The sequence below is a fragment of the Myotis nattereri genome (genome assembly GCF_964212035.1).
Source record: "Myotis nattereri genome assembly, chromosome: 8".
Taxonomy (NCBI): domain Eukaryota; kingdom Metazoa; phylum Chordata; class Mammalia; order Chiroptera; family Vespertilionidae; genus Myotis; species Myotis nattereri.
Genome location: NC_138083.1, coordinates 62,805,997 through 62,832,759, shown reverse-complemented (window position 1 = coordinate 62,832,759; position 26,763 = coordinate 62,805,997). Strand labels below are relative to the sequence as shown.

The 26,763-nt window shown below is 41.9% G+C and overlaps 2 protein-coding genes across 4 annotated transcripts in view; both read right to left on the bottom strand.

The window, feature by feature from the left end:
• Positions 1-7,960: 7,960 nt before the first annotated feature.
• Positions 7,961-9,405, bottom strand: TXNDC2 (thioredoxin domain containing 2; the record flags this gene model as incomplete). Its single annotated transcript, XM_081096866.1, has 1 exon — positions 7,961-9,405. The coding sequence occupies one exon, from the start codon at positions 9,403-9,405 to the stop codon at positions 7,969-7,971; it is 1,437 nt and encodes a 478-aa protein (XP_080952992.1). The 3' UTR covers positions 7,961-7,968.
• A 1,496-nt stretch (positions 9,406-10,901) lies between these two features.
• RAB31 (RAB31, member RAS oncogene family) overlaps positions 10,902-26,763 on the bottom strand; it is a 129,631-nt gene continuing 113,769 nt past the window's right edge. For 2 of the 3 annotated variants that reach the window (XM_081096869.1, XM_081096870.1), the window contains one exon: positions 23,127-26,557. In XM_081096869.1, the coding sequence (XP_080952995.1) occupies positions 26,460-26,557 (98 nt within the window). In that variant the 3' untranslated portion in view covers positions 23,127-26,459. Of the gene's footprint in view, positions 11,287-23,126; positions 26,558-26,763 lie in introns of those variants that run through there. The other variant, XM_081096871.1, reaches the window with a different exon arrangement.

Sequence of the window (26,763 nt, the reverse complement as noted above, 5' to 3'; positions counted from 1 at the left end):
CTGCTCCCCTGGTGGTTAGTGTGCTCCCACAGCCAACCTCCCGCAGCTTGCCTACCTCCCATGGTCCCTCCCCCATCCTTCCCTGCAGCCGGCAGGACCCAATCAGCCAGGCCCTGATCGGGACTGGGCAAGACATCCCTATTGGCCCTGATTGCCAGCCAGGCCTAGGGACCCCACCCATGCACGAATTCTCATAATTGGGCAGAATATAAACTTCATAGACCATTAAAGAAAACATCATATTAAAAATGTTTATTTCATACTAGAGGCCTGGTGCACAAAATTTGTGCACAGGTAGGGTCCCTAAGCCTGGCTGGCAATCAGGGCCGATCTGTGGGGCGACCAGCAGGGCAATTGGGGGGTCCCCGCTAGTACACGCCTTGGCCAGCTTGGCACTGCCCATTCGCTGGCCCTGCCTCCCTGATCGCCCCGCCACCACTGGCACCCACCTTGGCTGGCCTGGGACCTGAGGGCTGGGGGCAGCTCCTGTGTTGAGTGTTTGCCCCCTGGTGGTCAGTGCATGTTATAGCAAATGGTCATTCCACCATTTGGTCAATTTGCATATTAGGCTTTTATTATATAGGATACTGGAATACATTACCCTTAAGTATATTCTAAGACTGATCTATCATTACTACTCTATATTTGCTCACCTTTTGCAAAAATATTTTATTCATTAATATATTAGTTTTCTGTGGTTGCTGTAACAAATTACTACAAACTAGTTCTCATAACAACAGATATTTCTTTTCCCACAGCTCTGGAGACCAGACATCCAAAATGGCAGGGCTGTGCTTTCTCTGGAGGCTCTAGAGGAGAATCTGTTCTTTGCTTCTTTCCTCTTCTGGTAGCTGCTGGCATTCTCGACTTGTGGCCACATCCCTCTGACCTCTGCCTCTGTCTTCATATTGCCTTCTCCTCTGTGTCTCTGTGTGTTTAGTCTTCTCCAACCGCTCTTGGATATGGACACTTGCGATGGCATTTAGAGTTCACCCACATAATCCAGGATTATCTCCTAATTTCAAGGGCCTAAACTTAAGCACATCTGCAAAGACCCTTTTTCCAAAAAAGGTAACTTTTATAGGGTTCCTGGGGTTAGGACCTGATATCTCTGGGGCCACCATTCCGACCAGTACAGTTGGTACTAATAATCTTCACATCAGTTTAAGATCTTAGTTACCAGTAAGATTATCTCTGACAGATAACCCAACATAGAAAAATATAATGTATATAATATAAATACTACTAGTTGAAAATATGTTAAAGAATCAATCAACAGATTGTTTTACATAAAATGAAAATTATTTGGTGTTTCTAATTATCTTATAAAATGACTGAGGCACTGTGAAAAATAATGTTCTGCTTAAATTATGTGTAAATTTGCCAGTGATTACTATGCAAATCTATCTATCTTTCTTTTTTTTATAATAGGGTTGAAATTTATCAAAACTTGAAGTGCAAAGGATACCAAAGTCAGACTCAAATTCAAATGATCAATTCCCCCCCCCCCCAAATAAGTGAATTTCGTTTAGTCTTTTATCAAATGACAGCAAACCTATTATGGAATTAAATATACTATATTTCAGATGGACTTTTGTTTGTTTACTTTTTTAATCCTCACCCAAGGATATTTTTCCATTGATTTTTAGAGAGAGTGGAAGAGAGAGGGAAAGACAGAGAGAATAATCCATGTGAGAGCAACACATCGACTGGCTGCCTCCTGCATGCGTGCCTACCAGGGCCAGGGTCCGGCCAGGGAGGAGCCTGCAACCAAGCCTGCTCTTGACCAGAATTGAACCTGGGACCCTTTGGTCCACGGGCTGACACTCTATCCACTGAGCAAAACTGGCTAGGGCTCAGATGGACTTGCAAGCCACCATCCTATTAACTGATTTACAGTGAGACTGGTAAGCATCATCTAGTTACAGCTATCCAGTTGCTGAAAATTCCATAATCAATATGATTTTAGATTTCTGGTGTAGCCCAATGATCTACTTAGAAAAGAAACACCAAGGGTATTGCTGGGGTGGTACTCAAATGCTAAGATCTTATTCTTTCTGACCATGGTCCTTGAAGTCAGGGTGACTCAACTCTGCAGCGTACCTCTGCCCCCTTCATTCCATGGTTGTCCCAGGTAACAACTCTTCCTCTTCCCACATTTTCCCTACATCATCTCACCTGAGCCCATTTTGTTTCCACACCAAGTAACCAGATTCTGACTTTTATACCCACTGCTCACCCCTATGGTTTGGCAACTTCTGCAGCTCCCTCCTGTTTTCTTGGGTCTCGTACCCAGTGCTTCATTTTCAGCTTTGTTGGCTTCTCTACTGCCTGATATTAGAGAGACCCCTGCTCTCAGCCCTTGACTTTCAGGAATTCCCCATCCTGAACTCCTATGTCTACTGGAGAGGGGACATTTGGACAAGTTTCACTTGAATTGCTGAAAAGACATCTGATCTCTAGCCAAAAGGATCAATGAGGGTTATCAAGATCTGGTATTTAAGCAAGTCAATAAAGTACAGAAGAATCCTAAGAATTAGAAACTAATTTATTAATTTAATTAAAAGCAGAGGAGTTTTCAGTTTCATATGTACCTCCAAACAGTTTTCCTAGAGTTCAGCCTATGAGCTCTGAACATTCACTGCATTCAAACAGTTTATTTATTAGCTCTGAATACAGCTCATTCCTGACATATGCACCTATCTTTTGCCTTTAACCTGAATATCAATAAAAAACATGTGTATTATATAAACCACACATCATAAATCTTGACTTTCATTTTGAGCACTTAAGAAACAAATCAGTACCATACTTGGGATCTGAAGAAGATAAATGACCAGCTTTATTTTATGATTTTTATATCTGACATAGACATATATGAAAATAGCAATCCAAAATAAAGTGGAATTGTAATTTGGATTTATAAATACTTAAAAAAAAAAAAAAAAAACCTCAGATACCAAAACAGAATTTCAAAGCAACCACCTTTATCATATGAGTTATTCTGAGCTCACAGAAAGAAATCAAGCTTATTAGGGAAAATGAGCAAGGGATCATTAAAATCCATTAATGTTGAATTGTTTCTTTAAGATACTCCTCCAGTTTTTGGCTGTTTCTGATAGGACGACAACACACTACAGTCTAGCCATTGTTAGCTGGTACGTTTTAAAGGAAATCTTTTTAAAGCCTTCCCTGGGAGATGACTAGTCTATCTGCCTTTGCTAAACTAAGTCATTAGCTAATGGGTTGGTGGTAACTTCCTCCTGGATCTCTTTAATGTCAGTGCCAAATATTGATCTATGAGTCATTAGACTTGCATTTAGCTTGGTCTTTCAAACACCAAGGCTTTGTGACCTTCCTGGGGCACAGGACAGAGAAGCAGCCCTTTCCTTCTTCCTCCAGTCCTACCTGCACGATGACCCTCCAGAGGCCAGAGACCCGTCAGAGGCGTTTAGTGAAAACAGCAGTAAGGCCTGCAGGTAGGTTCTGAGTGAGAACAACCCCGCTCTTCTTCATTCTTCCCCATGCCAAATCTCATTTTGAAATACCCACCTTAACCCAACTGGCGTGGCTCAGTGGTTGAGCATCCTCTTATGAACCCAGAGGTTCGATTCCTGGTCAGGGACCATGCTAGGGTTGCAAGCTCGATCCCCAGTGTGGGGCATGCAGGAGGCAGCTGATCAATGATTCTCTCTCATCACTGATGTTTCTATCTCTCTCTCCCTCTTCCTGCCTCTCTAAAATCAATAAAAAAAAATATTTTTTTAAATCTGCCAAAAATCACATTGGAATTTTATAGAGAACAATAGACCATAACTTTCAAATATTTGCTGAAGGTAATTTGTTTGAAATTAACATTTCTGCCTCAAAAAGTATTGAACATCCATGGAATAGTATATGTAAATCCCCACTATTAAATCAACTGGCTCATACTTGGAGAAAGATAAACTTCAAAAACATCATTTAGAAGGTCAGACCCCCAAACTGTCTTACCCTGTTCATTTCTTTTGTATCCTTCTGAGTATTTACTTCATAAGTGTTTCGTATGTTGATTCATATTCCATATGTTATCTTTAGCGAAACATGTTGTCATAAGATAATTTGTCATTTGCATAAAGTACAGGGTATTATTTAGTTTTAAGGCCATATAGTTACGGACTTAAGGAAATTAGGATTAAAATGAAGTGAGATGTATTTAAATGGAATGTGTGATGAATCCCCACACTCCTGAGACTTCTTTCAAGGCAGAAGAATCATTTGGAGAAATGGACAAGTGGCCTCACTGCCATCTGAGGCCATGATGTTCTAATTTCTTGTTCTACGCTTGAGGGTCTATGTTCTGCCGAGACCAAAGACCCTTTGGCCTTTGGAGAAGCCTTCGTTTTTACTTTGGGGGCTGACTCCAGAGAGGCTCGAGGCAGCATCCCCAGGGTACCACCCCTCAGCTTTTCTGATATGCTACCTGGGATCATAAGGCTTTCTTAGAAATTATCTTTTTCTTGATGCTCCCCCAGAGGATTTGTTATGTCCAGCCTCTGAGCTTCATCTTAAGCTATTATGAGCTAAACTGAGTCCCTCCCAAAATTCCTATGTTGAAGCCCTCAGAATATGACTGTATTTGGAAATAGGCTCTTTAAAGAGATGATCAAGCTTAAAAGAAATGAGACTGATAGGGTGAGCCCCAATCCAATCTCAGTGGTCCTTCTAAGAAGAGAAAGTTTGGACACATGGACTCCAGGGCTATGCGCACACAGAAAGGCAACTACGTGGAGACAAAACAGTAAGAAGGCACCATGTGCCAGGCAATAAGAAAGGTCTCAGGAGAAACCAACCCTGCCAACACCTTGAGCACAGACTTCCAGCTTCCAGACTGTGAAAAATACATTTCTGCTGTTTAAGTCCCCCAGTCTCTAATAGTTTCTTATGGCAGTCCTAGCAGAGTAACACAAAAGCTAACGTTCACAAAATTCTCTGCACCTTTGTTACACTGCTATATTCCGGAAGGGTTTGTGGCAGACTTACCACTCTATCAGTAGCACTATTTCCTTACGTTCTTGCTGGCTGTACTATCAAAGTCTGGTTGACTTTTGTTTATAATTTTCTATCTATCAGTAAAAATTCCTTATGTTTATTATCAATTTGTTTTCACTCGAATATGAACTGACTGTGGCTTTTGCCTATTTTTCTATTGGGGTAGTCTACTTTTTCTTACTGATTTACAGGAGTGCTTTCTATAAATAAGTGTATTGAATCTCAAGTCATTCATTTGCAAATATTTTTTCAACTTTTTGTTTCCTGCTAACTTTGCTTATATTTTGGCATGAGAAAGCTTAAATTTTTTATATGTTCAATCTATTTCTTTAATTGCATTTCTATTTATAAAGTCTTTTTCATTAATGAATCAGATAAATGTTTAACTAAATCTTAAATTTTTAAAGGATTCCATATTTTATTTTTTACTCTTTAATCCAACTTTTATTTATTTTATTGTCTGGTATGGAAACAGGATGCAAATTTGTTTTTCTCCCAAATGTCCAAATTTTGTTGTGCAAGTCTTTCAAAATAATCTATTCATATTTCATTAAATTGAAATGTTTTCCTTTTTCATATATTACTACCTACATACCAAATTTTGATTCTTGGTTATTATTATGTTTCATTGCTGTCTTTTTCCTTCATCGATACCATTATTGGTGTCACTACAATTACTATACTAATAATACATTTTACTAGCTGATAGGGTATATTGATCTTCATTACTTCTCAATTAAGACTTTTTCCTACCTACTCTTGGCTATGATTTTTAGTAAATTTTAAGTAGTCTGTCAGGTTCTCCCAATGAGCTCATTGACATGTGCGTTTGTAATTACAGTATATCTACTAAATTAAGCAAAAAAAAAAATCAACATCTTTCAATTTTTTTTTCTCCAAAGGGGGAAACTGTGTTTCACTTATTCAGAGCTTCTTGTTGTATACCTCTCAGAATTTTTACATTTAGTCTTAATAATCCTTACTGTTCTTCTTAGGACTGTTGTTAGATAATTTATTTTAATTATATTTTTATTTTATTTTATGTTCACTATTGTGAATGAGACTTTTTCCCATAATGATTCCCAATTATTTGTTATTGAGTCAAAATGAAACAATTGATTTTGGGCTATTACTCTTAATTCTGTCACTTTGTTGAGTTCTTTTATCAATTCAAACAGTTTTCCATTAATTCTGATTAAGGCTCTCATCATTCACACCAATATGATTATCTGGAATCTTCCTTTTCATTAGAAATCTTATTTCTCCTTCATGTTAAATACTACAAGTGATAACAATTGCTTGGATCATTTAAGGGCATAATTTTCTCTTAATGAGCAAAATAGAATGTCCATATTCAAGCTTTCTGCCAGAGAATGTAACTTTGACCTGGTTACTGTTTGACTGTTATCCCAAGAGTCAAGAAAAATGGTGTTTCTGGTGAATATTTGAAGGACATGAATTGATTCTCTGGTAGTTTAGATTTTATCCCTGGATCAAGCTAGATCATCAGAGAGCCACACTCTTTGCTCCACATTTTCTTGACCCAACAGAATTCCATTTACGAAGTTGTGCTTTGCCTTCTTCCTTTGACTTATACCAGGAATAGTATAAAATCACCTGAAAATCTATTACAATTGTTTTAAAGGATTTTTTAGGTCATTGTCCATGTCATCACTTAGTAACCTAAATATAAAGAAAAACCAATGATAGAAATTTCTTCAATACTACAGTCCCAGAAAAAAACAACAGTTGATGTAATTCATTCATGTTACATTTTAATTGTTCTAATCTCATCCCATTCCACTCTCTCCTTCCTGGGACGTGAATCATTCTTTGTCCAGCATCCCTACACTTTGCATGCTCCCCATGCAGTTGTCACTGAGCAGCTGCTTGGTTATCAGATCGATTATTGAGGTGTCACAGCACTTGTGTTGAAGTAACCTTTATTTTGCTTAATAATGGCCCCAAATCACAAGAGTAGGGATGCTAGCAATCAGATATGTCAAAGAGAAGCCTTTAAGTAAAAAGGTATGTATGTATAGAAAAAACATGATATATATAGAGTTCGGTACTACCTATGGTTTTAGGCATCCACCGGAGGTTTTGGAACATATTTGCTGTGGAAAAGATGACAGACCAAGCCATCATTTATGACCCAGACCTGGGCCTTTGAGTTCTGAGATATCTGGGAACAGGTATCAGAAACCTAGTTACCAAGGAGACAAAACAGGAACTTTGCCACCAGGGAGTTGATGTCACAATGGCACCAAGGATCACACTAACTTAAACCTGAATAATAAAGCTCTTGGCCTGAGAAACCAGAGTTCTGAGCTCTGTCTCAGACTTTGTGGGCACTGATTAGTAAAACAGAGGTCGGGACTTGAAATCTGGAAGCATGGCCTTGGTGTCAGTGCTGCCACCAATGAATGGGGGCTGGCAAGCCCATGGAATTTCCTGGGGGCTCCATAGCACTCCCCTCACAAGAAAAAGGTTAGATATGGTATGTGACTCTTTCAGATTCTATATTTGCAAAAATATCTTATCAGAAATCCCAAAGATATGTGAACATAAGAAGTTTCTACTCATCTTTAAATCATGTACTTCTAGAGAATTGTCTAAATGTCCAATGTCTCTGCTAACAGGAAATGAGGAATTTTCAAGGGTGAGTGAGGAAAAAAATCAAGATAAAAAAGTAGGGGACAACTGGACTTCCAATATCCACCAAGGGAAATTCTAATATCACAGTTTTCTATTAAGAAAAATATGGTCACAATATGCTTTAGGGCTTTGACTAGTTTTTGACATGGGTAGAGTTAACATTTATTATTTATAAGTAGGTATCATTTGGACATACACTTTTATTACACTTCTTTTTTCTTAATAAAAAGAAATCATACGCCATGAACAACTGACTCTCTGTAATGCTTTCAGAATGCACTACTTTAATTCTGCAATGATTGTTTCAAGGTCTTCCTTAAGGGCACCACAAAATTCACTCACCTTTTCTTCTCTTTTATAAAACTGAAAGGTTGGGACATGAATGATCCCACGATCTTGCACTAGCTCCTCACAGTCATCAACATCTACTTGCAGGAACACTACATCCTCGTGCTTCACAGACAGGGAACAGAAAAGGGGTTTGATGGTCCTGCAAGGCATACACCACGTGGCTGAGAAGACCACGGCCACCAGCCTCTCCCCTGCCTCCTTGAGCGCCAACTCAAAATCTTCTTTGCTCAGGATCACTTTCACCAAATGGAACTTCAAGAGCTCCACTGTTTCTTCTGCCGAGATGTCACCTTCGGCAGGCTGGATGGCTTTCTCTGAGGACTTGTCGTCCTTGGGCTGGATGGCTTCTTCTGAGGACTTGGGGATGTCACCCTCCTTGAGCTGGATGACTTTCTTCTCTGAGGGCTTGGGGGTGTCACCCTCCTTGAGCTGGATGGCTTTTTCTGAGGACTTGGGGGTGTGGTCCTCCTCGGGCTGGATGGTTTCTTCTGGAGATCTGGAGGTGTCACCCTGCTTGGGTGAAATGTTCTTTTCTGATAGCTTGGGAGTGTTGCCCGGCTTTTGCTGAATCGTTTCTTTTGGAGATTTGGAGGTGTCACCCGGCTTGAATGAAATGGATTTTGCTGATAGCTTGGGAGTGTTGCCCTGCTTAGGATGAATGGTTTCTTCTGGAGATTTGGAGGTGTCACTCGGCTTAGGTGAAATGTTTTTTTCTGAGGACTTGGGGGTGTTGTCCTTCTTGGGTAGGATGGGTTTTTTTGAGAAACTGGGGTTGTCACTTTGCTTGGAAGGGATGGTTTTTGCTGAGGAACTAGGGGTGTTACCCTCTTTAGGAAGGATGCTTTTTGCTGGTGATATAGGAGTACTGTCGTGCTTAGGGGGGCTAGTTTTAGTTGGAAAATTGAAGATGTCACCCCGCTTAGGCGGGATGGGTTCTTCTGAGGAATTAGCAGAGTTACTCTCTTTGGGAAGCATGGTTTTCCCAGAGGCATTAAAGATGTTGCCCTCTTTAGGCAGGGTCGTTTTCCCCGGGGAACTGGATGTGTCGCCTTGCTTGGGCTGCATGATTTTCCTTGAGGAATTGGGAGTGTCGCCTTTCTTGGACTGCATGGTTTTTGTTGAGGAGCTGGTGTCACCCTGCTCAGGAAGAAACGTGTCCTTGGGTTGTGGAACTTTGGAGTCCTCTGCAGGCATGTGCCGTATGCTGCTGACATCGTGGGCAAAGGCTTTCTGGGTGAGTGCTGGATCCAAGAACTCTGGGGCCAGAGGAGTCACATGGCCGGGCAGAACCTGTAATAGTGGACTCTCTGAACAAAACAGCAGATAAAATAAAATGCAAAAGAAAAAACCAAAAACTTTGATCATATACTCCAAAGAAGACCTGTGTCATCTTTAGAGCTCACAAACATAGTCTTATAATGATGTATTAAGTGGAATAATCACATTCAACAAAAGGCCAAGCATCATGTGATTACATGTATCTTTTATGCAGGTTTTTTTAGACTACAAGTTTCTCAGCTTAGTCTTATACCTCATACTCCCTAAGCACATAGGTCTCTTAAGGCAATACCCTTCCCTCCCTCTTACCAGTAGGATCACCTTCATGTGTTTCTGGTTGTTTGTCAGGTCTCATGTTCAGTTCTTCCTGGGATCCAACTTCATCACTTTCCATTCTTACTTCATAAATGCCTCATAGTGAAAACAAGGCTGTGCCCTCCAACTTTTCCAACCTACTCAACCTAATATCTTAAAATGAGTAACAACTTATATGTGTGTGGTTACAGATGGTTTTCCATCTCTGTACTGGAGAGTTTCATGACAGCCTCAGTTATGGTGGTCGCACTGTGCATGAGGCTGTGCCTGGTGCCTAATATGCATTCATAAGCAATATTTTCTATAACACAACAAACCACTGAGGTAAGTACCATTGTGATCCCTCGCTTTACAAATGAGAAAACTGAGCCTGAGAGAAGTTGCATAACTCCCTCAAGGTCACAAAGCTAGTATGTGGGGCAGGTTCCGAAGCCTCACTCTGAATACTACACTGTGTTGTACTGTTTGCCAGGTGCCCTGTCCAGGATGGGTAACTTGAAGCCAACTTTCCTACAATCTCCCTCTAGGATTCTCCAGCTCCAGTTTCCCCTTTATGACTCACCCACTGTAACCATCTCCTCCTAACCACATTACCCTCCTCTGCCAAGTCTTGCCTGACTGTCAGAAGCCCTGTTGGAGCTATTTGGATGGGAGTAGATGGTGACACAGAAGGAATTCCCTAATTTAGAGGAAGAAATAAAAACTTCACCCCTTCCATCCTGGTAGGTGGGGAACCAAGAGAACAGATACATGTGTCCTGGCCTCCTCTCTCCAGGTGGAAACCTTAGCACGGATGCAGGTTAGATGTGCTCGGAGGACAGCTGAAAGCAGAGCAGTATTTGCCTCATTCCCCAGCTGGAAGGCCACAAATGGCTCACATCCACATGGACTCCACCCGCATCCACACAGTAGTGTGGGCCTTTGGCAGAGGATGTGACCTGACGGGCACATGCCAGGGATCCGGAAGTCCTGCACGCTCCGCAGTGGGGCTGTGAGGATTCTGAGAAAGCCAGAGACCCAGCAGAAGCTTCAAAGAGGAACCAAGAAGCCATGTAGGGGGTTTTGCAACCAGAAGCAAGGACTAGAGCCACAAGCTCTGTCAGTAGGTAACAACACAGTGGCCCACCCCCTAGATGTACTCAGGGGCCCTCTCTGGTCCTCAGACTAGGGACCAGACCAGCAGAGGCAGAGGGTCCGGCAATAACTATTCCACATAAGAAGAACTGGAAAGACCAAATTGCTACCAAAATGAAAAAGTATTCTTTAGATTGAAATACCACAAATAGATTTAATTTCATGTCTCTGCTCCTCACCATTCCTCTTCAAATTCCTTTGAGATAAGGCTCCTGGGAAGAGAAGAGCCATTGAAGAAAAATTTTAAAGTCACATTATATCTGTACATCGTAGTATTGAGTGAGGAAGTGAGGAACTGTGATCCCGTTACATTTATACTTGGAGATTTGAGTTGTGTTTTAGGTTCAGCAGAACTGCTCCAATTATTCCTGCTCTTCATTCTGCAATTCAGATGGATTCTAAGCAACTTGAAATATTGACACCTCTGAATAATCTTCATCAACTTGTCATAAAATGTTTTTTTCTTTCAGCACAAGCTTGCCCCCAAATTGCTCATGAGCCCTTATATCAGTCATGGTTCTGTCAAGAAAACAAATAATCAGCTATTTTAGACATAGGAAGATTAAGTATAAAATAGCTAGAAAGACTGCCTTTAGGCAAGGTGTCCAGAGCTGATTCCTAGTTGCAAAACAGGCCTCCCAAGGGGACTGCAGCCTCCATGATATCAGGAAGGTAAGGAATCATAAAGTCACTGCTAGAACTGTTGACTTCAGGAATTTTCTGCTATAGCTGCAATCCAGAAGTGAGTCAGTCACCCCACAACTCCCTCTCAGCTCAGAGCTAGAGGTCAGTGCTGGAGTTCTGCTTCAGCGTCCCTCACCAGTCCCCATCACAGGGCCCCTGCAGAAAGGGACAAAGCTGCAAGAAAATGGTCTCCTTTTCGTGCAGGTTCATCTATTGGTAGAATTTAATTTGCATCCAGAACCTCGGCTGCAAAGGAGTCAAGGAAACGTGGCATTGAGTTTCCCAGCCTCTGCGGTGCGGGAAGCACACTAGAAGCTGGAATAAACACTGTGCGGAAATTCATTTCTACCACATACCATGACTACGTGATGGTCTTTTTTTATTCATCATACTAGCATAATTTTTTAATTTACATATTCATAATAGAAAAACTAGAAAACAGATAAGTGGAAAGAAAATAAAAATTATTCAGAGCACTAATCTTCAGGTGCCATTGTTAATATTGTGAAGTATAACTTTATTTGCTGAAGTGATCAGGAAACAATTGGTTGTGTAAGTCATTGCACAGGCCTGGATTCAGTTTCTCTTGGGTTTTACTTGGTTCACACACAATATCCCACTTTCCTTTAGATCATCCCTCCAATCCAAAATACATTATTGTGGGCTCACATGAAATAAATGAAGCTATAGATCCATTTAAATATCTATTAGAGGATTATTTTTTACCTAGTTTCTCAGTGTCATAATAACAAACACTGAAAAAATTCCTAAAACATTCTAAGTGCTTTGAATGTCACTTAATAAATTGCTTACTATTCCTTTTATTTTCCCAGTTTTCAAGAATAGACATTTTCATAGAATGCTATGAAAAACAGTATGCAGATTCCTAAAAAAAAAAAATAAAAATAGAACTACCATATAAGCTAGCATTTCCACTTGGGGTATTTATTTTTTTTTAATAAAAACAATAATTAGAAAATTTATTGTAACATTATCTACAATAGCCAAGATATGGAAAACACCTAGGTGTCCATTGATAGATGAATGGATAAAAAAGAAGTATCCAGCCTGGCCAGAGTGGCTCAGTTGGTTGAGCGTCATCCTGTGCACCAAAGGGTTGCTGGTTCAATTCATGTTCAGGGCACATATCTGGGCTGTGGGTTTGATCCCCAGTTGGGACACAGGCAGAAGGCAGCTGATCAATGTTTCTCTCTCTCTCTCTCTCTCTCTCTCTCTCTCTCTCTCTCTCTCTCTTTCTCTCTGTCTGTCTCTCTTTCAGCATGTCCTTGGTGAGGATTAAAAAAAAAAGAAGAAGCTGTATCTATATGATGGAATATTACTCAGACATAAAAGAGACTGCAATAGTGCCACTTGAGACCTAGAGGGTATTATGTTAAGTGAAATAAGTCAGACAAATACCCTATGATTTCACTTATATGTGGAACCTAAAAAACAAAACACATAAAACAAAACAGAAACCAACTCATAGATACAGAGAACAAACGGATGGTTACCAGAGGGGAGAGGGTTGGACAGAAAAGGGGAAGGGGATTAAAACTATAAGAAAGTAGACATTGCCCTAGCTGGTTTGGGCTCAGTAGATAGAATGTCGGCCTGCGGACTGAAGGGTCCCCGGTTTGATTTTGGTCAAGGGCACATGCTGGGGTTGCGGGCTCGATCCCCAGTAGGGAGCGCGCAGGAAGCAGCCAATCAATGATTCCCTCTCATCATTGATGTTTCTATCTCTCTCTTCCTATCTGAAATCAATAAAAATATATTTAAAAAAATAAAAGAGAGTAGACATTAATACTGAAAGAACATAATCTTTTTAAATGATAGCTTTTCTTTTCTAACTCCAAATGGCTCATCATGGAGAGGATCTGTCATGATTAATCAGTATTGTATCTAAGGTACGAATCTTGTGCCTTTTTACCTGTCTCTCTGAGTTTGTTATTCCATGCATTCCTCATTAGTTCTGGACACAGTGGTACCTGTGTTTTGCTCAAGGGAGGGTAGGTAATTGACTTTACTCAGTTCCTTTGTTCTTATATTTAACCCCAACATTATTGTGATTGGAAAGACTTCTAGTATAATATTTAAAGCTCTCCTGTGTAAATATTTACTGGAAAATTCAGTTTGGAGCTGCTTTGGTAAGATCCAGATCAGTTGTAAGCTTGTTGATGTTTTAATGCTAATATGCTGCTACAAAGCTTGAAAGTGCACATGACCCCTCCTAGTGCAGGGACAGCGCTCTCTGCACATGGTTCCTGGAATCTCCCACTGCTCACCTTCTAAAGGAAGACTGCTCACTTTCTAAAGGAAGCCAGACAAGCAAGTTAACAAACTACGGAGCGTACCTGCCTCTGGAACAAACGGTACCCATAGCAGAGTACGGCAGAGCTTCAGGTCTCATTGAACGCCTCGTGGTGCATTAATTGTAGCTTTAATGTTCAGAATCATGACACTGAACTTCCTGGGAAGGGCCCAAGATCATTCTCACCATAAGTGAGTGTGGCTTCAGAGGGCACTTAATGAATGGATGGTAAAGGCATGAATGAATTACAGCAGGTACAATGGGAAACAGTTGAAAGTTTAAATTAAAACACTTTAAAGTATATTTTTGATAAAATTATCTTTTTTAGCATCTGACAGATCTCCATTCCCACCTTGGCCCCTAAATAAATAAGAGAAAGGTTAAAAAAAAAACTATTGCCATAAAACTTTTCCAAACTATCCATACCAAGTACAAAATCAGAATATTGAAAAACAAATGTTTAAACCAAAAAAGAGTGAAATGTTACATAACCACCTGGTCCCCTCTTGTCAGCACCACACATTTAGTGAAAGGATGTCACAAGGCATAAACCTTTCCTCCCCAGTCCAAATACAAGGCTCTTGAGAGCAAGGGACATTGCGTTGGCATCTCAGTCTTTAGCTTGGCGTGCAACACACAGACACTCAAGAGAAACTTTCACTGTAAGACTGAAGTGCCATGTGAGTGTCTCTTTTTTTGAAAAATATGTTTTTATTGATTTTAGAAAGAAGAAGGGAGAGGGAAAGAGAGAAATATCTATGAGAGAGAAACATGGACTGGCTGCCTCCTGCATTTCCACTCCCCATCCCCGACTGGAGATCAAGCCCATAACCTGGGCAGGTACCCTCACAACCTGGGCAGGTACCCTGACTGTGAATCAAACTGGCGACTTCTTCGTGTATGGGATGACAATCTCTTGAGGCACACCGGATGGGCAGTGAGTTTCTTTCTTTTTTCTGGACCTCCCACAGTAATACCTAGTTAACTTCCTGGGCCTCTGCTACAATACCAAGAGTAGAGAATAGAAATGACAATTTATTCTAGATTCACTGTGTTTAGTGCAAAACAAAGTACTATCTTTATTAAACATTATTTGACTTTAACTTATAGACTAACCTGCGATCTCAAACTCTACAGTGATTAGAAGAAGGGCTGTTATTCCCCCTGGAGAACCAGGGAAAATTCCTAGGTGTTTCCCAGCCCCCAGAAGCTGGGTGCACTGCCAGGCAGGGAAGAGCAAATGGAGATGCCCTTCGTAGTGGGGAGAGAGCGGCCACAGGTGAAGGTGTCAGGAGCCGCGGCCACAGCCTCTGACAGGCAGAGACAGAGGCTGGGCTCAGAGGACAGGGACATTTTCCCACAGGCTACAGCATTGGGATTGTATTTAACTTGCAGTAAGTTGTCACAGAAAGTAGTAAGAAAATGGTATGCTGTGATCTGTATGTTAGCAGCTTCACTAATAGCGTATCCAATGATAGATCTGAGGGCCAAACACAGAATTCAAAGAGACCTGTTATGTAACAATGACAACAGTTAAGAGAAAACATAGTAAACTAGGACAGTGGAAAGAGGCTAAGGAAGTTCAAGAAATTCCAGAAATAGAATTACATCATCTGGTAGATATTTGAGGGGAGCTGAAACGGACTCTCGAATGTGAGGCCCGAGCCGCTGAGAGGATGCAATGCACAAAGTGCACGGGTGACAAGGTGGAGCAGGGTCTGTGCGCCTGGCGGGGCACTGGACCTGAAGCAGGATGCCCACTGAACACATCCAGCAGGCGGCTGGGAGCAAATTCTGATATCTCAAAAGAAGCCAGGCCAGACCGAAATTTGGAAGCCAGAGGCAATAGATGAAATAATAAAATTAGATGAGATCAATAAGGAAGGGGGCATACATTGAGCAGATTCAGGAGCATAAATTTGCAGGGAGTAACTGCATTTAAGCAGATAAGAAGTCTAAAGGCACAGCGAAGAAGGTGAGGAAAGGGGTGTCAGGAGGAGAAGTCAACAGCCTCAAATGTCCACAGGGAAGTGGGGAGAGAGAGGTGAGCACCGATAATTTTTGAAAGAGCACAATGAAGGATAGTGGCCAAATTCCAGGGAGAAGGGAATAGACGATCAAAGAAGTAGAGGGTCAAGATTATCTTTTCAAAATGTCATTAGTGTGAAGGAAAAAGAGGGCAGCTTGATGGGGAAAGGAGATGGATGGTTGATCAAAATTTGTGCATATATGTAAGTTGATGAGAAGCGGAAAACAGTGCCAGGGGAATTTTAAGATGGAAGGAGTCAAAGAAAGCTTGGCACGTGCTTTAGAAGTGAGTTGGGGTCCTTTTCCAAAGGACCAGGAAAGGAGAGGATAGGTACACATCTAGGGAGAATTCGAGGTGAAGGAGAGCAGAGGAAGCTGGCAACTGTCCGGTCATGCAGGCCCAACCGGGGACACCGCTTTTGGCACCGGGTACTCAGGAGCAAATTCAGGGCCTTAAGCCCTACAAAGTCAGCATTGCCAGACTCTGATGCAGAAGTCATTTCAAAAAGCCAGTTAAGAACTTCAGTCAGGCCTGAACGGTAGTGTCAGCACTGAGGGCAGGGCTGTGGGAAAGATAAATCAAGCCGCCTGAGCAGTAGGGTCCAGGAGAGTCACTCTAGCAGTTTGGGATCAGATAAATAGTTCCGTGAAACCAGCAAATCTAGTTAATGGGGTGATTCAGCTCTTTCAGCCTGAGCTGGTTAACCCTTAGCTCCAGCCAACACTTCCTTCTGAGATGCAAGAATGATAGCATGGGCATTGGCATAAGTGGAATTGCCCTTCCCACTAACTATAAAATTGAGAAAGTCAGTTAAGTTCTCCACGCTCCTTCTAGACAAATGAGAACAATTGTGCATCCTTCTCAGATTGTTTTGTGGATAAAATGAGATGCCATTGGAAAGTATGTAGCTCACAGGAAGTATTCAATGAGCAAGAATTTCCCTTTCTTCATTCCTTTATATTTACAGTACTTATAATGAGAGTAAAGAAAGGAGAAAAGGGGGAGAAACTAAGATGGCGGCATAGATAAACACCGGGAAATAGTCGCCCCACACAACAATTGAAAATTAGCCCAAAGGACGGAGCAAACATCGTCCAAAACAACAGGAAGGCTGGCTGAGTGTAATTTCTACAACTAGAAGAAAAGAAAAGCACGCTGAGAGCCAGAGGAGCTGCGGAGGCTGAGTGCAGAGGTACGCGGCGGCTCGCGCGCGCGGGAAGGGGGTGGCACCTGAGGACGCGGCTGTCTTTTTGAATCACAAGCTCCCGACTGCTCTGATCTCCGGTTCTGGGAAGTCTCTGGGGACCCAGGTCTCATACGGGCAGAGGCTGCTCTCTCAGGCGGCAGCGGGCGAACTTGGGGGCAGATTTCCCTCGGAGGTGCTTGCAGCCATTGCCGGGACACTGAGACGCGCGACTCCGGGCGCGGAGAATCAGCCATAGCTTCTTTCCCCGCCCTTTTGACTCCCTGAGACCCCGCCCCACCCGGGCAGAGGCTTTTGCATGTGAATGCCCCAGAACCTTGCAACCTGATAATTACCTAACTGCAGCCGGGCCAGCCAGACCCGGAACTTCCAAGAGAAGGCCCAAGGCCCCGCAGCGGCTTTCATTGCTTCACAGCTGAACCTCTTTGTAGTTCCTGCTGTGTGGCCTCAGGCAGGGGCTGAATTAGCACCTCCTTAGATCCAGGAGCCACTGTACCCAGTGGTCAGAGGGGGTCCATTCTCCCACTTCAGACACAGCTGCTTCCCACAGCCAATTGGCCTGGAGGTCAATTCCTCCCAGTGATCCTACAACAAGCGAGGCACCAAGAGTGCACCAAGAGTGTCCACCCCAGGTAACTGGGGAGGCTGAGCCACTGGGCCCTACAGGACACCTGGCGCGCAGGCCACTCTATCAACACAGGGAAGCAGCCAAAATGAGGAGACAAAGAAACAGGTCACAATTGGCAGAAACGGAGGAGGCCAGACGACTGGATATAGAGTTCAAGGCCATGTTTATAAGGTTTGTCAAGAATTTTATGGAAACCGCCGATAAATTTAATGAATCCCTCAAGGAGTATGGTGAGACCATGGAGGTCATGAAAAAGGACCAATTAGAAATTATGCATACTCTGACTGAAATAAAGAATACTTTACAGAGCTCCAACAGCAGACAAGAGGATCCCAAGAATCAAGTCAAAGATTTGAAATGCAAAGAAACAAAAAATACCCAACCGACAAAGAAAAAAGAAAAGAGATTCAAAAAATGTGAAGATAGTGTAAGGAACCTCTGGGACAACTTCAAGCGTACCAACATCAGAATTATAGGGGTACCAGAAGGAGAGAGAGGGCAAGATATTGAAAACCTTTTTGAAGAAATAATGACAGAAAACTTCCCCCACCTGGTGAAAGAAATGGACTTACAAGTCCAGGAAGCGCAGAGAACCCCAAACAAAAGGAATCCAAAGAGGACCACACCAAGACACATCATAATTAAAATGCCAAGAGCAAAAGATAAAGAGAGAATCTTAAAAGCAGCAAGAGAAAGACAGTCAGTTACCTACAAGGGAGTACCCATCCGACTGTCAGCTGATTTCTCAACAGAAACCATGCAGGCCAGAAGAGAGTGGCAAGAAATATTCAAAGAGATGAATAGCAAGAACCTGCAACCAAGATTACTTTATCCAGCAAAGCTATCATTCAGAATGGAAGGTCAGATAAAGAGCTTCACGGATAAGAAAAAGAAAGCTAAAGGAGTTCATCACCACCAAACCAGCATTATATGAAATGCTGAAAGGTATTCTTTAAGAAGAGGAAGAAGAAAAAGGAACTCTTACCATTTGCCACAGCATGGATGGAACTGGAGAGCGGATAAATACCACAAGATCTCACTTATTTGTGGAATATAATGAACAACATAAACTGATGAACAAGGACTGATCCAGAGACGGAGAGGCATTGATTGGACTGTCGGGCCTTGGAGGGAAGGTAGGGGAGGGTGGGGGCAAGGGGGAAAGATCAACCAAAGGACTTATATGCAAGCATATAGGCCTAACCAATGGACACGGACAACGGGGGGGTGAGGGGGTGAGCGGGGAGAGGGGGGGGTAGAGGGTACACATATGTAATATCTTAATCAATAAAAAATATTAAAAAAAAATTACAGTTAAAAAAAAAAAAAGAAAGGAGAAAAGGGAAGCACTGAGAACAGGGCTGGCATATTGCAAATGTTCAATAAATGCTAATTATCATCATGATGATGATGCAGCCATTAAAAAAAATAAAGTGCATCTGTAGATGCTGATACGTATGGAAAGAGCTCCAAATTATATTGATTGAAAAAAGCCAGAAAAGGGGTTGTTGCCAGAGGTGGTTGGCGTGGGAGGGGGGGATAGAATGAGCGAAGGGGATCAAAAGGGACATACTTTCAGTTATAAAATATGTATAGAGCTAGTTAAGTCCTGGGAATCTAGCGTACAGCATGATGACTATAGTTAATAATGCTGTATTATATATTTGAAAGTTGTTAAGGAAGTTTTAAAAGTTCTCACCACAAGACAACAAAGTGTAACTAAGTGAGATAACGGATGTTAACTAAACTTATTGTGATGATCCTTTTGCAATAGTATAAATATCTAATCATTATCTCATACACCTGAAAATTAAATGTCAATTATACCTCAATACATTAAAATTTTTTAATTAAAAAGGAGAAAATAATTGCAGCTAACTTTTTTTTAAATTTATTGATTTTAGAGACAGAGGAAGAGAGGAAACCATCGATTTGTTCCACCCATTCATGCATGCATTGGTTGATTCCTGTATGTGCCCTGACTGGGGGTGGAACCCGCAACCTTGGTGTATGGGGAGGACACGCTAACCAACTGAGCTACCAGGACAGGGCGTAGCTAACGTTTTAATTTGATCTTTCTTACTAGTCCATGGTCTTGGGCAATTTACTTAACCCCCTATGCTGTTTTCTCATCTGTAGAAAGGAGATAATAATATCTACCTCATACAGGGGGGTGTGAAAACCAAAAAGGTAATATGATGTAAAACACCTAGGACAGTGCCTGGCACCTAGCAAGTCGCTATATTCGTGTTAGCTATTATTGTTTTTGAGCATTTGCTCCCTCCAGGAGGATAAGAAGTGTTCTCTGCAGAGTGAAACCCCTGCAGCCCACTCAGGAGGCGCAGTTAATGTTGACCAGTCATGTAAACAGCGCCCCCTGTGGTTGCCTGGAGCTCCCCAATGGGAAGGCCTCTTCACATGCCTCTTCTCATTGAACCCTCATGACACACCTGCAAGGCAGATAGATGCTACGGGCCCACAATACCTACGTGACAACTTAGGGGCAGATGTTTTCAGAGCTAAGAATTTTGTTTGGATTTTATTAAAGTTATACAGTGCATCTATTACAGAACATCCAGCGGAGCCACCCCTGGTGGGATAAATAATGGCGATAAAGAACATCACATCAGTTCAGATCTGGCTTTACTGCCAAATGACTTCGTATGAAACTGAGAAAAATATCTCTGCTTTTTGGATCCCAGAATTGTGGAGAAGTGTATATATGAATTATTTTCTGCATTTACATTGGAGGAAACTGAGGCTTAGAGAGATTAATCTGCCAAACATCCCACCGCCAGCAAATTACAGAGCTTAGAGTCAAACTCAGGTTGTGTCTGATGCTTCTTTATCTTAATCTCTATACTCCATTTCTTCTCAAGGAAAGAAACAGAAATAAGAAAGTGGCAACAGAAGGACAAGCAAAAAGAACTCCACCCAAGTCCAGGGCACAGGTTGAAGCTATGGCACAATCACAGCCACGAGGTTCTCTGTGCTGGTGCCTTACACAATGATGTCACTTAATCTTGACTCACGCTTGTGATGTGGGCACCATCCCTGTTTTACAGGAGGAAGCTGAGGCTCAGAGAAATGGAGAAACTTGCTCAGGATCTTATGATGAGTCAGGGGTGAGCTGAGTCCCAAGGCCCCATTCCTACCCCGGTAGTCACTGTGCCTCCCCAGGCAAGCTGCTCTTTCTGCCCTTGAAGGAACATCTCCTTCTCCTTCCTGTCATTCTTGTTCTTCTTGTCTTTCCCCTTATCTTTATTTCCTTGTAAGCTTGGGAATTACACATATCTGATGGAGCAGGGAGCGCTAGTCTAGCATGGACTCATGGTGGCCCTCCACAAATACTGGGTGGGTGGATGAGTGGGTGGATGGATGGACAGATGGATGATTTTATGAAGAGCTGTGATAAGGCACTTACCCAATGACTCCAGAGTTTTCTGCCCCACCTCCCTGGTGCTACCGCCCATCTTGCTACATGGGTAGGAGGCTAAACCAAAAGGACCATATGTCCCAGTTTGCCTGGGACTATCCGATTTATTCCTGTTGTCCCAGCTTGATGTTAACAGCATTCGCTTCACTCCCAGATGTGCCCCAATTTAGGTAAAACTAGGTATGACTAAATTCTGCTTTCTGTATTAGACAGAATAGGGGAACAAGTAGAAATTAAATTATTATAGAAAATAGAAAGAGGTATATTTTTGTACCCTTGAATTTTGTAACACTTATTTCTAATACTGTAATTTTTAAGGATCACAGTATTCTATTTTAGGAATATGTTATAATTTAGTTAATTAATTTCATAGCATAGGGCATTTGAATTATTCCAAGTTTTTGTCACTATAAATGATACAGGACAAACACCTTAGTCTGTACATATCACTAATTACTTACACGTATGCAAGCCAGCTACTATGTCATGAGGTCACTTTCTAAAAAGCTCGTACCAATTTATACTCTGACCAGCATGTTTGAGAGTAGCCATTTTCAGTATAACTGTTCATGCTTGGTATTATCTGTTTGCTTTTAATAGACACTGGAAAAGAGGGGGAAGATAGCTTCATATCTGTACCATAAGCCCATTGACTCGATGTTGCTGCAGCATCTCAAAACTTTAGAGAAGATGTTACTGGAGACGGATGCTCATGGGTTTAGGATGAGGTATCCCACCTCCCTTAATCATCAGGCCTGCTCTCAGGACCACCCTTATCTGAATAGGAAGTGTTCTCCAAGTGTAACAACTCGTAGTAAATGCAAAATAATGGCTTGTTTCCTTATAAAATCAAACACTGGGTCTCTAAGTGGTGAGGGGTTTGGGAAGGTTTTCTTGTTTGCTTATATATGGAAAGCAGCTCCCCAGCATATGCCTTGGGAAATGACTCAAAGGCTAAGGACATAAGACACTGCTCTCCTCCCTCTCCACATCCTTTTCCGCACGTTCATCCACGTGTCAAATGAAGCTCTGCATAGAAAGCAAGCCTAAGATCCACAAGTGCTTATGAGAAAGGATGTGTGTGTTGGCGGGCAGGTGTGGGTACCTGAGATGAAGAAATGGGAATAAGTAAACCTTGTAAAAATGTACTGAGTACATTAAGTTGGCCATTACACTTATGAAATCTTTCTAGCCTAATCCTTCATTATTTGTCTCTACTCTTTGAAAAAATTGAATACAGCAATATATACAGACTAATGAAACCCATGCTTTGAAATTACCAAATGCTATCATTTTGTCCTACGGCTTCAGATTTTTTTATCATGAAATAAATAAAATTACCGATAGTTAAATGTCGTGTTCTCCTCGCTGATCCTGTTCACTTCCCTTCCTCCCCAGAGGTAAGCACTATCATGAAGCTGATGTTTGTCCTAATTCTTCCTTTATTTTTATACACATTTATGAACATCATACATCACACATGTTTTGTGTAAGTTTATATGCTTTTGTACTTCTTCCACTTGCTTTATGCACTCAGCCACACCACAGCTCCCAAGGGAGCCAATCACAGACCACTATGAGTGGCTCCCTTAGGGATATGCAGTATAGTGACCTAGCACTCCACAGGTTGATTTTAGGGAAGGAAGAGAGAGAGAAAAAGAGAGAGATCAATTTGTTGTTCCACTTATGCATTCACTGGTTGATTCCTGTATGTGCCCTGACCAGGGATTGAACCCACAACTTGGAGTATGGTGATAATGCTCTAACCAACTGAGCTACCCAGGCTCACATTCTGTTTTGAGACACATGTTGATGCATGATAGCTTTTGCACCCATTTACATTACCCTGTCGTTTTTATCCTGTGGCTGTGCCACATTTTATTAGCGATTTCCTTAGGGAAGACGTTTTGCTATTGCATAGTGCCAGAGAACATCTTCAACTGTGTCTTCATGTGTACAGATACACAAGTTTCTCTGGGGAATCACCATTCTTTATGCTGAGGTGACTGTCATTTTTAAAAGTTATTCTACTGAACATGATAATAAGAAAAAGACACACATGATAAAACGTAAAATATTTATTAGTATGAATCAGTGTTGTTAAACCCAAAATAACAGATACAATTGGGCAATGTTGAGGGCAATGCTTTACTATGGGATGAATACAAGGTGGAAAGGTCCTAACTGTCTACAGCGGCATCTTCTATATGTGAGAACTGGGTCCAGCCCAGACAGAAGCTCTTTACAAAAACATGAGAAAAAGGAGCGTTTACACAACAGAGCACTGACATAGGATCACTGGGTCTGGTTTCAACAATTATGGTACAAAGAATAAACTAGACACCTAACAGGTCTGAATATAGCTCAGAGCCCTTTCGTTTATAAGCTAGCTCATTACTCAACTCCCCATGAACATTGCAGAGCAATGGAAGTGGAGTCCCCGGTAAGGAGCTCAATGCAGCCGTCACATGCCACAATCTTAGAGAAAGCATTTCAGTTATCTAAACCTTCCCCAGAAAAGGAATTCAGTTCTCATTGGGGCACAGCCATTTTATTGGCTAAGGGTTAGTTCTAAGTCTCCAGCCTTCTATTATCTACAAGGTAACGTCATGTTCAGCAACCCAGTGTACCATTTTCAACCATGAAATGGCAAGTCAATTGTGCACCTACATCAAATGCTTGCACGACTCCACTGCCATCTGAGGCCTTTCCACTGGGAGACAATCCCAGGGAGGACCCACGCCTACATGATATAACACAGTCGTGAGCCAAACTCAGCCAGAGGAATGGGTTATATGTTGGCATAACAAACATGAAATCATATTTACACAAATACACATTATACCACACACAAAAGGGGGGGAAATAGAGGAAAAGAAGCAAATTTTGGAAAATTATGTGAAGAATATTGTTACATCACATGAAACTACTTGTCATTTTGGAGCAATAGCAATTTCCAGGACTTTACATATAGTTCCATTGTAAGAACAGCCAGGAAGTAATCTCAAGGCAGAAAGAAGGTAAGAAAGCCTGGCTTGAGTATCTACCTTCAGACACAACTCCACATTTATGCAAAGGCTTCTGTGCCCCAATGCCACTACCTCCTTCACCAATTACTCCAAGTAGTGATTATATCTAGTCATCCGACTGGCTGGAATATTTAAGGCAGTACAGAAAGGTAAAAGAGGGGTTTCACACCCTCATGTGCTTCTGAAATAAAACTGTGGCCTCGTTTGTAGGCAGCTCACTACGTGAGGATAAGACCAACCATTTTATGCAAAATGCAACCACTAAAGACCCAGACCAAAGCTGTGTAACTCAGCTGGGACGCGTACCACCTTAGCTAGGCAACCCGAGAGGCTGTCTAGAGATAAACCCAGGTTGTCGAGGACAGTTCTAAAATAAGCCTGCATGCAACCTGGAAAGAGAGCATTTCAATTTTCATTCCAAATTTTTTTTTAACGTTGGAAAGAACATAGTAATTGCTTGGCCTGCAAGCAGAATCATGTTAACCAGTAATGCTGACCATGTAGAGAAAAACCCTAAAAACCTCTGCAAAGGCCCTGTGAAGTCACCCAAGTGCCGCTTGCTAACGTTTTTTGAGGTACCTGTCTGGGAGAGCTAGGAGGCACTTCTGAACCAAAAATAAGTGTTTACAGCTTTCACTTTCTAAGATTGTCAAACTACTCTTCCAAGCTAGGTGAAGAACATCAAACAGACATATCCTTGCGTTAAAACAACAACATACACACCTTAGTCTCTGATTTCCCCCTATTGTCTTGATTACCATCCACATGAAGTGTAAACTTGGCCCTGGTCTCTCAAGGACTCTTCCTTTTTGTCTATGGTGGTACTGGTGTCTCTATGCATCAGAGCGCGGGGGACACTGAAGTGACAGGGCTGTGACGTGGCAGCTCACACTCAGTTACTCAAAGTTCAAAGTCTTTAATCAGCTCATGACCTCTCTTCTGGCTTTTACATTGTAGGTTTTCAATACGTGTTTGCTGGCCCTGGTATGTTCATGGACCACGCTGCACAATTAACTATTTCTGAGACTACTGTACAGTTTCTAGCTCCCACTGAAGGCCCTGATCTGAATATCCTTTAACAATCACCACCCAGGATAAGTCCTAATAGGAAACCAACTGCTGTTGGAGCCTAGGTTTTTATGAAAATTAGAATGGTAACAGAATTCGAATTTGGAATGGAAATAGCTTTTCTTCCTCTTCATGACTTTTCTCCCTTTACTACCTTTGGATTCAGAAATCTTTAATTAATTGAGCAGACAGGGAACTTGAAAAGGAAGGTGTTTGTTTGTTTTTTTAATCAAAGCCTACACTCTGTTAATTGGCATTCTGGAGTTGGACCCCTCTTAAGCCCTAATACCTACTTCCCCAAGCTTGGCATCTTCTAAAATGTTTTCTCCAATTTTGCAATTGGGATCTAGAATCTTAAGGTGCTGGTACTTCCCTAGGCTGGCTTTCTTATAACCTTTTAATAATTGCTATTATTAAAAGTTTGCCCTTTATTATCCTTCAGTTAATTCCCCCCCCCCCCCCCCCCCCAGAGATGATGCCATGACATATTCTATTAGTAAGATAACACTCTGTAGTGTTAAACCTCTGTAAGAGTAGGAATTTATGGCCATGGAGGTGACGCATGCCAAGTGACCTCTGGAGTAATATTTACATCCTACACCTGTCACTGCTTATACAGTAAGTCCTTAAGTGACTCTTCCAAACCACGCTTCCTAATCCCAAAATTACATGCAATATTTTAGTCAGAGTTGATTTGTTTGTTTACAGATGACTAAAACTTAGAAAGAAGCTCATCAAGTAAAAGTCAGAGATGCAGGCAACAGTTTCTAATACATCTTTCCCACTTCTATAACAGCTCAAATCTACAGCTTCAGTGATCATCCAATTATACTCCACTAAAAGGTAAATTAAATAAAATTAAGTTAGCCTTTCGGTGAAGGCTGGCTAGTTCACAAAGGCAATGGCACTGAAGACGGTACTGGGATTTGGCTAGGAAACACAGGAAATCAGAGTGGAACATCACTTTTAGAATCTCACACACGTAATAAGCCAGTACGATGTTTGTACAAATTGAGAATATTTTAAGGTTTTTAACAAAAACTCAACTATACTTATTATCTAAAATCCATTTTCTCCCATGTGCATTTCATGCATGAAAGGTGGTATATTTTTTCCAGAGTTTTTGCAAATACTTTTCCAGGGGCATTTCCTGTCCCATTCCCTGCAGCCCTTCCAGGATGCCAAGCCAACGTGCTCACTTCTCTCTACGTGAGGTGCCAGGCCACCGAGAATGGGGTCCATCAGCAGTGCACAGGGAGGTGGCTCTGGCTTCTTCAAGTACAGGGGGCCGTGGGCCCGGTCAGCAGCACCGCCGACTGGCTGGTGCGGTTTGCTTCACAAGTTTGATTGCTCCAGTGTTCCCATTCTCTTGGGGGTCCAAGGGTGGGATCTGGCGACCTGGAACAAAAGGGAGGCCAAGGTTGAGTTCCTTTTCCTCAGTTGACACCATACGCAGATTGTCACCATGCTTCACCAGCTCCACTTACTGTTTGTGGAAAGTAGAGGGGCTTCTGGTGTAACTCTGTCCCCCACCTCCTTCCCTCCCTTCCTCACTTCATTGCTCTGCTGAATGAAATCAAGCTCATGTTTAAAAGGTTAAGGAA